A 16919-nucleotide genomic window follows, 5' to 3' on the forward strand; every position below is an offset into this window, starting at 1 on the left:
AAAATGGTCATTTTATTTGTGTATACTTTACCGCAATTTTTTAAATCACAAAAAAGTCACTGACCCTATTCTCTGGGACCTAAAGTACTCCTCGATAATAAGCTACATGCATTCAAGATTCAAAATGACGTGAAATAGTTCATATACTTTCCAAAACCCATGGCACCTTCCAAGTAGTGATTTGAACCTAACTAAATCCAAACCTCTACGTTATGGCGTATTCACTTAAAAGTGTACTCTTTGGTTAACGGGACATCTAGCCGATTTCCCCCCTCAAATTTTAGTGTTTCTATAATCAGGAGCTATTAAATGAAGCAGCAACACAATGTTTTGACTCTCAGCAAACGCCTTTGTTTAGATAAATTAAGGCCTGTCCAAGGAAGAACCGAAAAACAACAACAAAAAAACCTCAATAGAATAAAAGTTATTATTTGAGTTGGTATGTTAGGACAACTGAAGAAAAAAAAAAATCACCACTTACATGCAAACAATTTCATGAGCCTAGAAGCTCTTTCTATAATTAAACACCAAATAAATTCTTTTTCTCAAGATTATTTTAGCCCTTCTAATTCAGTCTCCAAATGCTGATAACACTAAAGACTGTTCACTTATGACAGCAACACATGAAGTGCTTAATGCGGGCACAAGATTTCTAGGAACTCACTTTAGCTCACCCATACTCCACGTTGCTCTCATTCTTTCACTTTCCTCTTTCCTTCTATGGAAAACTTTTTTGAATTATGACCTATGTCTGGCTGAATATCTCAACTCTGCTCTGCGGCACGAGTGGCCTCATTTGATCCCAAGTGCCCTGAGGTGCCCTGGAGGGCATTAACCAGATCACTCCAGCCACACACCTGGCACCTAAGGCTGATTTGATCTGGAACAGATGCGCGGAAGATTATCCTGTCAATCAACAATGCTTTAAAAAAAACAAAACACACACACACACACACACACACACACACACACACACGGCATTTAAAATTGCCCATAATCTAGTATCTCTATTTTTAACATAAGAAGTCTTTGCCTTCACAGATTGAAGACTTAAGAAAATTTTGGTCCATGCAACAATATTCTGTGAAAGGAAAGTACAGAGTGTGACAGAAATAAAGGAAAAACCACCTAGATCATTTCAATCCGCGGGCAGATGTAAATCATGACATTAAAACATCAATGGCCTTTCTTTTCATTCCTCACCACATAAAAAAGAAAATTAAAAACAAACAAAAGCCTCCCAGGCCACCTCGACACAGACAAATTGAGCAACAGCTCTCCCTATCTCTGCCTTACAAAATAAACTACAAGCTCATTAAACTGAGTGAAGATGATACATTGTTTTCCTTAAAGATATTCATAAAACAGATGAACCTCATTTCGGAAGGTGGAAGGTAATAGCCCTCCCTGGGCACCCCTTCAGCAGCATGCCTGGACTTCCTTTCTTGCTTCCACTTATATGTGAGTTATCTCTGTACTTCGTGACTCTCACGGCTGGAAAATGCTGGAGAAGGGAGGCCGTTCCCTCTATTCTGCATTCCCTACAGCACCCAGCCAGGGCCAAGCTGAATGAAAGTCAAGTGCAATCCTTGGTAGGCTGGTGGAGAAGCCCTTACACTCCTTCCGAATATTTCGGAGTATCTGGCACACAGTCAGCCCTTCATAAGTACTTATAGGTTGAATCCTGCCTATTTCAGGCTGTATTTGGCACATACCATTTTGTGCCTTACTGATGAGGCAAGGGGAGGGGGAGGGAGAAAAAAACACAGAAAATTCCCCAGCATTAAACCATGTGAGTATTATAATAAATTTTAATCACTAAACTACCACCCCCATGCATAAGATCTAAGAACCAACAAGAAAGGAGTGAGTTAAACCTAAATATCCATCAACAAAACGATTAACCCTTTGTTTTAGCATTCTTCTCCCTAGAAGAGAACACCTAGACGAAGTGAGTTTGAGTTTTGCAATGTACTGGATGAACACTGGGATAAAATTCAGTTATGAGCTTGACAGCCATAAAAAAAAAAAAAAGTTGACAATCTTGGGGAAGTTAGAAGAATCTGCAAGTTAACACCACTCCGAGATCCTGACGATTAGAAGTATTTTCCAGAGCATTAGTTTCCCTGTCAAGAAAAGTTAACCACCAGCAAGTAGGAACACACTGAACCTGCGAACAGTCACTTCCCGGGCTTTGACAATGATGCAATCTATCTAAAAGCAACTGCATTGTAATTGAAAACAAAGAGCAACACCTCACCCACAGAGGGAAAAAGTATGGGAGGGAACAAGGATTGAGCAACACCTTACCCACAGAGGGAAAAAGTATGGGAGGGAACTCCAGGTTGGCGTTTAGAAGCTCAGATTTCTAGCTGTAAATGCAGTTAGCTCTGCGAGGCCTGATTTAAGGAAGAAAAAATAAAAACCATGCACGTACACTGTATGTGACGCTACAGCAATCTACCAAATTCCACTCTGCAGGCCATAGGTGGACATCTACAAGGAGTCAGCAAGTCTCCTGATCTTATTTGCAGATACTCCTTCAAATGGAGGGAGCTTCAGGTACTTGCACTGATACATACCTCTATCACAGTTCATAACTGAATCCCAGAGGCGGCTGTGGGGCATTTCAACATTAAAAAAAAAAAAAAAAAAAAAAAAAAATCCTAAGAAATGCCTGGAGTGATCTGTCACCATGGCAAAACTGAAGTGGCAAATCTTAACACTTTCAACAGAGCCACTTCTTCCCCTCAGCCATGGGTGGGGAACCATTTTTCTGCCAAGCGCCATTTGGATATTTATAACATCATTCACGGGCCATACAAAATTATCAAAATTAGCCTGCTGTATTTGGTCAAACATTTAGTTAACTCACCCCTAAAGCCTTGGCAGGGCCAGACCAAATGATTTTGTGGGCCTTATATAGCCCTCGGGCCAGACGTTTCCCACCCCTGCTAAGCTTTACTCAGAAACCCTTAGAAAGGTGAACCTGAAGACACTGTCCCCTTCCAAAGGTGAAATGTATCACCAGCATCTAGACAAGCCTCTGGGCATATGCTACAAGGTAGCCTACAACATCACCCATGGTTAGAAGGCAGGGGCTTGGGGCACACACTGATTCCAGTGGTCCCCCAAGTATACAGTGTATCCACTCATCCATCCAATCTGTTCAACCAACTGTGGAGAAGATGGTGCTTGCTTGCTATTGTAGAGAACACATGCATGAGAGTGACTCTATGAACATAGGTCAGGAGACAAGTAGCAGCACCCTCACCCCAGTACAAAAAGAACAAAAACACCTCATCACCCAATGCCTCTGGAGTCAACCCAAATACTCTACCACACCCAGGCACTGAGGAATGGGAGTGAATGGGCACAAAACCCAGTGTGTGGCTGGCAAAGAGAAGGTGCTAGTGTACACTGCGGGGCACAGGGGGAGGAGGGGACAGTACAGTCTACTTGGATTTCCAAGGTAAATGGGAGGGGAGAAGTAGGGAAGAACAGTAAGGGCACCAGGTACATCCTAAAGGAGCCAGAGAAACCTGCTACAATTAATTCCAGGAACTAGCAGTGAAGCCCAGTGAGAGCTTCCAATGTGAGGAGTGCGTCTGTAAAATAAGCACAGCCAGGTCATACAGAGTCTGGTACTCCTCCAGAATGTTTTCTGGGATCCAGAGGGCAATGGGGAGCCCCTGAAAGTTTTAAAGCGAGCAATGCCTGCTTCAGATTTTTGCTTTAGACCAGTCTCTCTGGTCTTGAACAAGAGTTACCACAAACCAGATACTGGTGATTCTTTGAACTATTCCCCATACCCAGCAAAATAAATAAGGAGAACACTATAAAAGACTGTCACCACCTACTCTAAGGTTTTGTGTTTTTTTTGTGGGTTTTTTTGCAGTCAAATACAAATAGATTATATGAAACACACAGAAGGAACTTACAAATGTGAAGAACTTTAACTGCAGAAGAAATCCAAGAACAGCTTCTTTAGGAAGAGTGAACTTGCATACAATTAGACCTATGGGGTCATACTTTTTTCCAAGTTGTGTCTAAAGCGGGGTGTTTCTCTAAAAATCTAAGGATTTTTTCTAACAAGGAAAAACAAAAAGACACACAATATACCTTTTTATAAGAGAAATGTTGATCTCCTATCTTCAGAGAATCTGCCAAAATGAAGTCTTAAAAATGGAAAATGGTGTATTGGGCTTCCAGAATAAGTAATCCAAAATCCAAAACATTAACTATATGGTGGCTTTTACTGGTTAATGAGATCATTACACTGTTGATGTTAAAAATAGCCAGGTTTTTCTAATCATGCCATACCAACATGTTTTTCTACTGTAACTTCCAAATGCCTTTGTATTTCCGTAAACTTCTATAATGAAGGACTAATTTTATGGTTAGAAAGATATTTGAGTACTAGTGATTTATAATAGGATTTTTCTTCTCAAAGCAAACACATGCTGAAGGTCTGAACTGGTCTAGAGAAGCATACCCTTTAGAGCAGCGGTCGCCACCCGGTGGTCCGCGGACCACTGGTGGTCGGTGAGGTGCGAAAGGTTGGCGGCCGCTGCTTTAGAGGACTAGCCAGGCCAGGTGTGAGGCCCTGGGTATACTCTGAGAATTCCAGCAACTAGTCCAGAACTTGGAAGCCATCCAGTTACCGCTCAGAATTCCATTTCCTCACCTTCTCACAGACTACCATTCCTGGACACCCGTCACTACACTGAATTAGATAACCGCCAATTTCCCTCCACATTACAAGCCAGATAGATATAACCTAACATCTACAAGCTACTCAACAGGGTGACTGAGCATTTGTTTTCTGTTTATCTCCTCCACTCCAAAGAAGAAGTTATGATCTATAATCAGCAGCCTGTTTCCACTCCCGATTTACTAGGGGAAATAGGAGAATCGCTCAAAACATTCCATTCCACCTCCAATTCCCAGATAAAACACGAGGGGCAAGCTCTAACTCCCAGATGCCCTTTTAGACATGGATGAAGGGCCTCATCCATCCGATTCTTCCCCACAGATGGTGTTTACCTCTAAATGCTGAGAACACATGCCCATGAAACCAGTCCTTTACTAAACGGAAAATTGATCAGAATAAGCCAGGGGTGGGCAAACTTTTTGACTCGAGGGCCACAATGGGTTCTTAAACTGGACCGGAGGGCCGGAACAAAAGCATGGATGGAGTGTTTGTGTGAACTAATATAAATTCAAAGTAAAGGAGCGGAGGGGAGAGCAAGAGAACCCTCTGCTCTTTCGGCTCTGCTGGCCATAGTTTGCCCACGGCTGGAATAAGCACTAACATACAAAAGAGACAGAAATGACCATTAGTTACAAGCTTCTATTGGCCTTTGGGCTTAAAAAAAAAAAAAAATGAGGGCACAACAACGAGATACCACTGCACACCTATTACAATATTCAAAATGCACAACACTGACCATTTCAAATGCTGTCAAGGATGTGGAGCAACAGGAACTCTTTCGTTGCTGGTGGGAATGCAAAAATAGTACAGCCACAGTTTGGCACTTCCTTAACAAAATTAAAAGTGCTCTTACGTACAATCCAGTAACTGTGCTCCTTGCTCTTTACCCAATTGAGCTGAAATTCCTGTCCACAAAAACCAACATGCTGGTGTTTATCGCAGCTTTATTCATCATTGCCAAAAATCTGAAAGCAGCAAAGTCCTTCAGCAGGTAAAGGGGTAAATAAACTGTAGCACATTGAGATAATGGATTATTATTCTGTGCAAAAAAGAAATGAGCCATCAAGCCATAAAAAGACATGAAGGAAACCTAAATGCCTATTACTAGATGAAAGAAGCCATTCTGAAGAGGCTGCAATACTGTATGATTCTAATTCTATGACATTCTGGAAAGTCAAAACTATGGAGACAGTATAAAGAGCAGCAGTTGCCAGGGATTAGGGAAGGATGGAAGGGCAGAGCATGGAGGAGTTTTAGGGCACCGTATCTGCCTTGTATAATACTAGTGGATACATGTCAATATACATTTGGCCAAACCCACAGAATGTACAACACCAAGAGTGAACCCTAATGTAAACTATGGACTTTGGGTGCTTAGGATGTGTCAGCACTGGTTCACTGATTATAACAAATGTACCACTTTGGCGGGAGGATGTTGGACATAGCGGGAGGGCGGGGAGGCAGGGCAGGGAGTACAGGGGAAATCTCTGTACCTTCCAATCAATTCTGCTGGGAACCCAAAACTCCTCTAATAAATAAAGTCCATTAAAACAAACAAAAGAAGGCGCCTCCCTCTTCTCCAGGGTGAGGCTGATGAGCAATGTACCTTCCTGATCATATGCAGGGAAAAGAAAAGGCCATCCATAAACATCTTCTGTGCTCATGAACATGCTAATTACTATTGTAACTAGAGGAACTAATAAGAACCAGGAAGGCAAGTAATAGGATTATGGTTCCATCTTCACTTCAAATTAACTAAAATTATTTTAAGTGAAAAAATCTAGCAAGGCCTCCACTTAACTGAATATCTAGGTCTTGTCACAAACTTCCTAGGCAGCTCCCAGCTCTGTTTAAGTTAAAGTCGTCAGGGGTTGTACGGCTTAACCTTGACAAAAAAAGACAACACAGTATTGTGCCAGGGACTCCTTACATCCACAGACCCATTTCATGTAGCTACACATTTTGGGCCCTGGTTCAGTTAACAAAACCTTAAAGGAACCTCTTCTCTGCATTTTGCCTTAGTAACTCCTGCCAACTACTCGAGAACCAGGTAAACCACAAGCACTTTCATTTGTCTCCCTAAATATATTCATCAGAGATTAAGGAAGAATTGAGAGGCTTCTAGTACTTGTAAGCTGTCATCTAAAATAATGTTTAAACTTTACTCATATAAGGCCACAGAGCATTTCACAAAGTACATTTGGTTGGATGTCAGTTTTAGTGGAGGGTAAGTGCTAAGAAATAAAGCCACCACCTCACACACTCTTCAAGACAAGTGTTCAGAAGGCCTCTGATTTTATACACCAGGAATGAACATGTTTGTCCTTGCAAAACCAATGTGCTTGTGTACAACTTACAGACCTACTTATAATATGGTCAAGTGTCAAACAGATAACCCTTTCATAGTATCTCCAACCGCGTTCTCCCTCCCAAACTAACAAAAACAGCCTGAATTGCTCACTGTATGCAAGAGGCTAGAGATTCTGTTTCATGTAAGTTTTACTACTTTCCGTGGTTCACATTCTCCAAGAGACTAACCCTCTCATTTACTAACTCAAACCCTTAAATAAACTGCTTCCACCAACTTCGCCCTTTTCTCAAACCCTCACTCAGCAGACATCTCTCTTGGCCAAGAAAGCTACAGAGGAGGCTTGGAAGTGGCTGCCTATGGAAATTTCTCCCCCTTCCTACCAAAGGGGCAATTCAAGAATTTTACAGTTCCAATTCCATTCGTGAGGACTGAATTTGAGCATACTAAGTGTCTTTCTGCAATCAATTTCTATCTGAGCTGCCAATCGCACTGAAACTTTGGTGGAAACCTGCTTTCTAAGCTAATTCAGAACGCAGTCCGGTTCCTGTGCATGACCTAGAGTTGGGGGAGCACACACACCTATTCACACGTACACACTCACTCCTCCACTGAAGACTTTCCTGGCACAAGGGCATCTACACTTGCCTCCACTTCATTCCCAGAGTGTGATCTCTGATCCATCTCCAAGTCCGTATCCCTTGCTCCACCTGAAGATTTGGTCTAGTCAGTCATTGTGCAGCAGCGATGGCAATTTTCCCCCTTGATTTCTTAACGTCTCCTTCTCTGCTCCTGGCTGGGAAACTGTTTTGATCTCAATAGGGTTGTCTGTATGGGGATTCTGCATGGTAATGATGTGGCTAGCTGACAGGGATGTTAGGTGAGAGCCCTCGGTGTACTTTTTCCAGTTATGTTTTGTCTCATCACAGCTACAGGGGACTTTCTAGACGCCTATTAGGGAGATCTATATCCCTAATCTTACCCCTCTCTTCGGGGGAGCCTCCGGGGACAGTCTGTTCTGTCAAGTATCCCGACTCAAAGGCAAAATACCCCCAGACACTTCACCACCAATGAAACAAACACACGTATGTTCATCTTGCTCAGCAAGGGAGTCGCTACCTTTCACGCTGGTTTCAGGCTTCATACCCTTCACTGTCCAGACCAGTGTAAGATGCGGCATTCACGCGGTTGTACACCGCCTCTGCCACCCCCCATCCTCACCCTCCCCACCAAGGAAAGGGCTTCCAACGGAGGTAGGAGCATCAGCTCCGGTACCCGCCCTTCCCTCTCGATCCTGGCCAGAAAACTCCACTTCCCGGATTCCCGGTCACTCTCTCCCGCCCCCTCCCCGGCGATCCAGCCAGCGCCGTCCAGATGCCAGCCAAGTGCCCAGCCCAGCTGCGCACCCCCGCACCCCAAGCCAGGCCCCCGACACAGGCCCCAGCTTCCTCCCTCTTCCCTAGGGCAGGGCTCCCCAGATTCTGGAAGCACCCCTCAGGCACGCTAGTACTGAAAAAGTCCCACCCCGCCCCCCCAGCCACGCCGCTAGCCTCCAGCTCTGCCCGGGAGGGGCCTCCTCCCCAGAGGTGAAAAGGGAACGTGAGTGGGTGGTCCCAGCAGCCTTCTCCGGTACCCCGCGACGGGCCTGGACTCCGAGGGAAGACAGACCCGCGTGGCCCCGAAGGGACACCTCCCTCTCCCCCACCCTCCGGAGGCCGGCAGGTCTCGACCGAGAGTGTGCTCGCTGCGGGACCCCGGGAACCTCGGGGAGACCGGGGGCTGCCCGGGTCCTGGTACTGCCTCTCCCGGGGCGGGCGGAGGTAGGCGCGGCGGCGCGCCCCCGGGGGGCACTCACGATGGTCACGCTGGCTTTGCGCAGGTCGCGGTTCTCCTCCTGCAGCGCCTTGCACTTGAGTTTGTAGGTTTCCAGCTCGATCTTCAGCACCTTGTTCTCCTGCTGCAGCGAGGCCAGGCGGTTGGTGAGCTCCTCCAGGCGGAACGGCGAGATGACAATGCCCCCCGACTTCCCACCGCCGCCACCGCCGCCGCCACCGCCGCCGCCGCCGCCCGAGGTCGACGAGCAGGACGACTGCATGGCGGCCGAGCTGCCGCTGTTGCCCCCCGCCCCGTCCGTGTCGCTCTCGCTGGCGCTGTCCGCCATGGCCGCGGCGGCTGGGGGAAGTAGGAGGAGAGGGAGGCGGCGGCGGCGGCGAAGGCTGGGCTGCGAATGAGTGGGCGCGGGGCGAGCGCAGGGGAGCGCCGAGCTGGGCGCCTGGCACCAGGGCGCAGACGCGGAGCGGCGGCGAGAGAAAGAGAGGGAGCTTCCCGCTGCCAAGGGACCGCCTCCGCCAGAAAACAGAGACCCCGCCCGGGCTCGGGCAGTACTGCACTGAGGCTCGCTGCAGCCGGCCAGGCGCGCTCGGGAGGCCGCCCCGCAGAGCTAGCCGAGAGCTCGGGACCAGCCCGCCGCCGCCACGGCCCGCCTCCAGGCGTCCGCCGGCGGGCCAGGGACGCGCGGGCGCAGCCGCAGCCGCGGCGAGGAAGCCAAGCCGACCTCCGCACCAGCTGCTCGCCGGCCGCACGTGTTCGGAGGGAGGGCCTCCGAGCCCCCTGATTTAAGCCCAAGGCCGCCCAGCCTCTTCCGGGCTCGCGCCCGCTCCTGGGAAAAGGAAACCCAATGCCCCACTAGCCTTGCAGGTGCTGGGGACACGTGGAGAGAGGTCAGCCAGCCCCTGCCGAGTCGTGGCCCCGTCTTCCGCCGACTGAGCGTGCTCGTGTCTCCCTCTGTCTGTTTCAAACATGCACGCAGCCCTTTCGGTTTTATCTTAGGGAGCCTGACTGGGAGGCGTTGAATCGCGCTAAAAGAACAGTAAGTTCCCCTGCAAGGAGGAGAGTGGGGCGAAACACCACCAGACACAGGTTAACCTCGTCAAGAAAGATTTGCAAAAGACACACCACCTCCTTGACTCCTAATAATCTGACCTAAACCACACTGCGCTCAATTGTTTAAATGAGGTGCAACTTTTTCTTTTTTTCCTTCGTATCTTGCAAACAGTACCAGGACATGCCTCACAGTAGAAGTAAGACACCAACATCTAATCCAAAAAGAAAAAAAAAATGATAAACACTTTTTGTGGATTGAAAGTCATCTCTTCAAGTGCCAATTTCCCAAAGTAGCTGCAGACATAGCATTATGCGATACAAATAGTGACGATTAAGTAGGAATGTAACAGAACCATAACCATCACCTTTCCTCACTAGTCCTGCCACTCCTAGAAAACTTTTGTAAGTAAAAAATAAAACAGATTAATTACTCTAAGGTGGTCTAATTCAGGGTTCTAATTTTGAAGCGTAGGGAATTTAAAATAAAAACTTTTATCTCCCCTCCCCTCCCAAAGAAAGGCTTGTAGGAAATGGACCCAGCAGGTGAGAAGATTCTCTAAACACCTTACACTGTTGACACAAAACAGCTTTCACTTATGTATAAAAATTAGAAAGTGAAACTGACCAGACTAGTTTTATTATCCAAGCTTAGTCAAGGGAAGCACAAACACATGGAAACAGAAAATAAGGGGGCGGGGAGGGGGGAAGGAATGTAAATTTCTTTTCTATTCCTTTGAACTTTTGGAAAAGTTTATAATATGTTAAGGATAAAGAGGTGGGAAAAGGAATTATTTTAATTCCCACTCCTTCGTTACCTTTAAACCTAAATTTGATCTGATGATTAAGCTATCATTCAGTGGCTAATGGAAACTGTTACCTCTGAATAAACTAAAACTCCAAGTCTTCCAAATGACATCATCTTTTACCAAGATGGCTGCTTCTAGCAGCGAGCTCAGAAATGCCAACCGCAGTTACACCCCAAATTTCTCCTAGTTATTTTTTATTTTAGTGCCAGAGGACTTCTGAACTTAGCCACTGTTGGTGTGGGGGTGGGGGAGGTCGTTGACTTTGCTCTTCAGAAACGTAGAGCCAATGTAAATAATTCTGTGAGAAGTGATCCAGTTTAATTTTCACTGAAACTTATTTCTCTCCCCAACTTTTCCTTTTGGGGATCTGGTACATGAGACAAGCAGCTCCTTACATTGCAAAGGGCTTCTGGAAAACTCACTGGCTGGGTGAAATGGAAGCGGGAAGCTAGCAGGGAGTAGCACCGCAGGGGAAAACGGGCTTAAAAGCCTTCTTTCCACTTTATTCAGCACCATGATCGAATCTTAAGGGCCGATCTGGCTTCTATACTTCACGGGTTTCTATTGTTCCCTAACCCATAGTATGCTAAAGCTTCCACGTTTGGAGTTTATTGCAACAGAAACATTCCTTCCAGGCAGAGCAGAGGGAAAGCTGGCTCGGTCTTAGCTGGATCACCAACTCAGTGCCTCGGAAAGGCGGACTTACTGCTTCCAGTCAGCAGAGGGGTGTGGTTTACAGTGCCTGGTTTTCTTAAAGGGCCCACGTTATAGGAAGCTTACGAATGTATGGGTCTTGAACAGGATTTGAAGGAAACGTGCATTTTGACATGGTACTTTTAGGCAGTAATCGTGTTTAGGAGACTTTAGGGGGGAAAGCCATCATCTAAAGCTTCCCTGCTGATACAGATGGGAATAAACTGGAGAATATTTTTTCACTGTGGTTTTTATTGTTATTGCAAAGCCAAAGCATGTCTAATTTTCTACTTCTTGTAAAAGTGAGTCCCCTTATAAACAGACCATTTATCACAACATTGGTTCAGTAATAGCATTACAATGGAAACACTAGTTAAAAAACCAATAATATCATTATAGAACTCCTTCTCAGCTTTCTGGGGGAAATGAATCAGAAGAATAAATGGTAGTGTGTGCTGCCTGGAGGAAGAAGAGACACATTTAGACAATCACTGCCATTTGAAAAACAATGGCATTTACCTTTGCTCCAAATTTAAGCTATAAAAGTGTAACACAAAGGAAAAGGATACCTTAGAGTCTAATTGCAAGACACAGCATCAACATTTTTCTTTGTCTAATGCCATTTGTGCAGCTGATTTACTCCACAGCCTTGGAACTTTCAATAGTAAAACTAAAACAATGCTATAAATCATAGGGAAATTTTGTTGTTCAATTTTTAATGGCTCTAAATAAATCGCTGTCCATATCTTTTTACATTAATGTCAAAAACGAGTAATTTCATTCAAACTCTGACGGGATTTGGTGGTTGCAAGACCCACCATTATGGTTTTGAAAAGAATTGAAGTGAGCCAGGTGTGAGGTAGATATCATAGACTGTCAGAATTTGGATAGAATCATAGAAGGATGTGCCACTGTGCTGCTATCATTTCTTGAAAGATAGTTGATAATGTTTACTTAAATATACTTTTGATTTAGAGGTTATGTCCAGTCCAGGTGTCCTCAAATTACGGCCCGCGGGCCACATGCGGCCCGCCGAGGACATTTATCCGGCCCGATCCGGCCCGCCGGGTGCTGCTGCCTGTCCTGCTTAGCAGCCGACTTGTCCCGGGCACACAGTGCGCATAGGAATTTGTTCATAGTATTTTTTTTAAACTGTAGTCCGGCTCTCCAACGGTCTGAGGGACAGTGAACTGGCCCCCTGTTTAAAAAGTTGAGGACCCCTGGTCCAGTCCATAGATCTACCATAGAGTGTCTCATCCTTGGCTTTATTCATACTTGGAACTGGAAAATTCTTTGTTAAGGGGTGGAGGGTGCAGGGTGGAGAGGGGGTCTGTCCTGTCCTGCAGACTGATTACCAGTATCCCTAGCCTCTACCCACCAAATGCCAACAGCAGGCCAACCAAAAAGGTCTCCAGACGTTACCAATATCCTCTGGGGGACAAAATTGCGCCCAGTTGAGAACCACTGATCTAATTGAACAATTACTTTTGCAGGGCAAAGCAAGGCCACTTTGGGGTGGCTCTTCTGGCAACACATAGATTACATCCCACTGAACCATCAAGGATGTCTCCCTTCCATTTCATAGTCCCATTGTCAGGAGATCCTGAACCCAAACAACCACATCCACACTTCCTACCATTGCTTGTATTCAACCACCCAATTTCTTTAACATGCATTTTCAATACTTCACACCTATTAATGTCAAACTAGCCTTGCATCTGCAGCATCCCATCCAGGCAAAGGATCATGCCTATGGGATTAATTACATGTCTCATCTCTATCTTCCTGTTCCTGTTTACTCATCAATAGTTCACTGAATCAAAGCCACTTCTATAAATGCAGTCTAAAGAAACAAATCAAAGGCCAACGTAAATCGGATGAGAATCCAGTAAGAATTTCAATAAACATTGAAACATATGACCTACATGTCTGGTATAATTTAGTAGCCTACAAAACCTAAAACTTGTCTTGACACAGATCATTCAGAACTGCTGACCAGGAAATGCTTTTTAAATTCTACTAAGTACACAGCAGAGCTTGAAAGAAAGTAAAGGAAAATCCCAGGCTCCTAAAGCAAAGAGGAAAACTAGAAACAACCCAAATGTCCACCTACTATATAAATTCTGTTCTATTCATGCAATGGGATACTATACAGCAATGAGAAAGAACAAACATGAAGCACCGTTAGTGAGCTTCACAAACGTAATGATAAGCAAAGGAAGCCAGACATATGCTGTATGATTGCATTTATATAAAGTTCAAAAACAGGAAAAATTAATCCATAATGTTAGAAGTCAGAATAATGATTCTCCTTGAGAGGAAATAGTGTTTGGAAAAAAATAGGAGATTTCTAGTAATGTTCATTTTCTTTGTCTGGGTCAGTTCTGAAAAGGTCTAGAGCTATATATTTATGATCTGTGTACTTTTCTATATGTATGTTATACTTTATAAGATGTGTGAATCAAAAAGGGGCAGGATGGGCATTATAATCCAGAGTAATAACTTGTCAGCTGAAACTGGGGCAGCAGCCCTGTGGGCCTAACTAAGACACCCACAAAATGCCAGGCTATCAAAGAGCTACATACACATACTGAAAGGCTGGACTAAGCGGGGAAGTCTTCCACAGCAAACAGGAAAATAAAAAGGAAGCTTGTTTGTTTATCTTAAACTGGATTCAGAGATGTGTGTTTTTTAAGTCTTTTTGGAAAAGTTATCATCTAGATTTAAGCCTCACAGAGTCAGGAGTTTCACATATATAATTTACTAGAGGCCCAGGGCACAAAATTCGTGCACAAGGGGGTGTGTCCCTCAGCCCAGCCTGCACCCTCTCCAATCTGGGACCCCTCAAGGGATGTCAGGCCTAAATGGGCAGTCGAACATCCCTCTCACAATCCAGAACTACTGGCTCCCAACTGCTCGCCTTCCTGCCTTCCTGATTGCCCCTAACCACTTCTGCCTGCCAGCCTGATCACCCCCTAACCACTTCCCTGCCAGCCTGTTTGCCCCTAACTGCCCTCCCCTGCAGGCCTGGTCACCCCTAACTGCCCTCCCCTGCAGGCCTGGGTCTCCCCCAACTGCCCTTCCCTGCAGGCCCAGCCGCCCCCAACTTCCCTCCTCTGCCAGCCTGGTCACCCCTAACTGCCCTCCCCTGCAGGCTTGATCACCCCCAACTGCCCTCCCTTGCAGGCCTGGTCCCTCCCAACTGCCCTCCCCTGTGGGCCTGATCGCCCACAACTGCCCTCCCTTGCAGGCCTGGTCCCTCCCAACTGCCCTCCCCTGCTGGCCATCTTGTGGCGGCCATCTTGTGCCCACATGAGGGCAACCATCTTTGACCACATGGGGGCAGCCATCTTGTGTGTTGGAATGATGGTCAATTTGCATATTACTCTTTTATTAGATAGGATACTATCTACATGGATCAGAAATCCCCAAGATAACATAATATCTTAAAAGTTGGGATGGGATGGAAATTCTTTGGGTAATGCAGTTGTTCTATATCTTGACTGTGGTGGTTACACAAATGTATACATTTATCAAATGTCACCAAACATACTCAAAAAGGGTATTTGTACTCTATGTAAAATCCAACCAAAAAAAAGTAACTGACAAAAAGTAGTTGGTGTTGGGATAGTACTGTCCCTAGTGCACCAGGCAGAAACAAGCAAAAATTCACTCTGGAAGCACTCTCAAAATGAAAATGGGATTACAATGGAAAATTATAAAACACAAAGAAATAATCCATTTTGAACAAAAATTAGCAAACAATAAAGAACTGGATGGTATCCCTAGAACTTTAGTTAAGACAAATATTGGCTATAGTTGAATTTGATAAGATTAAGTATGTTTAAAACAATTAGAGCCACAAAAGAAGGAATTGAAAACATAATACAAAAAAAAAAAAAGAACAGCCAGAATTGAAGGCCAAAATTACAGAAGAACCAACTAGAACATCAAGAACTTAAAAACATAGTAGGTTAAAACTCACTAACCAAAGACCAGGGCCACACCTGCAGTCAAAAAACCAGCTTTACCTAACTTGCTACAGCAAAGGAAAATGTACATTAGCACAATTGTGAGAGAGATTTATTATAGGACTAGTGGCCCGGTGCATGAAATTCATGCACATTAAAAGGGGATTAATTAGAGGAAATAATTTAATATTGCTATTTGCCCTTTCTCTATAATAGAAGTGTCAGAGATGAAAGAAAATTAGTAAAATATATATGAAGACCTTCCTCCTGTCAGAGTCTGGGGCACACCGCGGGACCCAGAGTCAAGTCCCCATCCACCCACATACACCTCAAAATCGCGTGAGACCCAGACCTGGCCGCCCCCCGCCCCACATTGGGCTAGATCCAGACCTGGCTAGTCCCACCCTTGTCAAGTCCCGCAGGGCAGGGAATGTACCCTCAGGTCCCCTGGCCTGGCACCAGGACAGGGAGCGTAGCCTGAGGTCCCCCAGCCCAGACCGGGGTGGGAGGGCATGCCTTGAGGTCCCCCGTCAAGCCCCGCCAGGTGGGGGGGTACAGACTCAGGTTCCCCGGCCCAGCACCGGGAGGGGGAAACAGCCTCAGGTCCCCTGTCAAGCCCCATCAGCAGGGGGGGTGCAGCCTCAGGTTCCTCCTGGGCGGGGGGTGCGGCCTGAGTTCCCCCGACCCAGCACTGGGGGTGCACCTTGAGGTCCCCTGTCAAGCCCTGCCAGGCAGGGGGGCGCAGCCTCAGGTCCCCTGGCTCAGTGCTGGGGTGGGGAGCGCGGCCTGAAGTCCCCTGTCAAGTCCCACATGGTGGGGGGTGTGGCCTGAGGTCCCCTGTCAAGCCCTGCCAGGTGGGGGACACGGCCTGAGGTCCCCCGGCCTGGCGCTGGGGCTGGGGGAGCAGCCTGAGGTCCCCTATCCCAGCACCAGGACAGGAAGTGCACCTTGAGGTCCCCTGTCAAGCTCTGCTGGTGGGGGGTGTGGCCTGAAGTCCCCTGTCAAGCCCCACCTGGGGGGAGGGTGCGGCCTGAGATCCCCTGGCCTGGCATGGGGCGGGGGGGGGGGGGGAGGGTGGTGAGCAGCCTGAGGTCCCATAGCCCAGCACCAGGACAGGAAGCGCACCTTGAGGTCCCCTGTCAAGCCCTGCTGGGTGTGGAAGGCGGGCTGAGGTCCCCTGTCAAGCCCCACGGGGGCGGGGGAGGGCGTAGCCTCAGGTCCCTGCTGATTGCTTTGTTAAGGCTCCTTATGGGAAGTTGGCCTCAGCTGTGGGTGCAACCATCTTTGTGATGGAGTGATGGTTAATTAGCATATTCCCTCTTTATTAGATAGGATTTATGCTTGAACTGGGTGATTCTAAGCAGGGTTTAAGAAAGCAGGGGTCAGTTCTGGATCAGGTGTTGTTAAGAAGTGGAAGAAACTGAGTGATTGAATATCTTGATAATTTTTATCTGAGAGGCAGGAGTATTAAAGCAGAGCTGGAGTTATCAGTGGCATAGAAGCAATAGTTACTCATATCAATTAAGAGTTCTTTTAGTTATTTT

The 16919-nt window shown here is 46.3% G+C and overlaps 1 protein-coding gene across 1 annotated transcript in view; it reads right to left on the reverse strand.

Annotated features, from left to right (window-relative positions):
* The window catches only part of CCDC6 (coiled-coil domain containing 6), a 117232-nt gene extending 107403 nt beyond the window's left edge, over positions 1 to 9829 (reverse strand). Inside the window, exon 1 of the mRNA XM_080643031.1 lies at positions 8878 to 9829. Within this exon, the coding sequence (XP_080499157.1) occupies positions 8878 to 9183 (306 nt within the window). The 5' untranslated portion in view covers positions 9184 to 9829. The remainder of the gene's footprint in view (positions 1 to 8877) is intronic.
* Between the last annotated feature and the right edge of the window lie 7090 nt (positions 9830 to 16919).

This window comes from Plecotus auritus (assembly GCF_963455305.1).
Source record: "Plecotus auritus genome assembly, chromosome: 9".
In the NCBI taxonomy this organism is placed as follows: Eukaryota; Metazoa; Chordata; class Mammalia; order Chiroptera; family Vespertilionidae; genus Plecotus; species Plecotus auritus.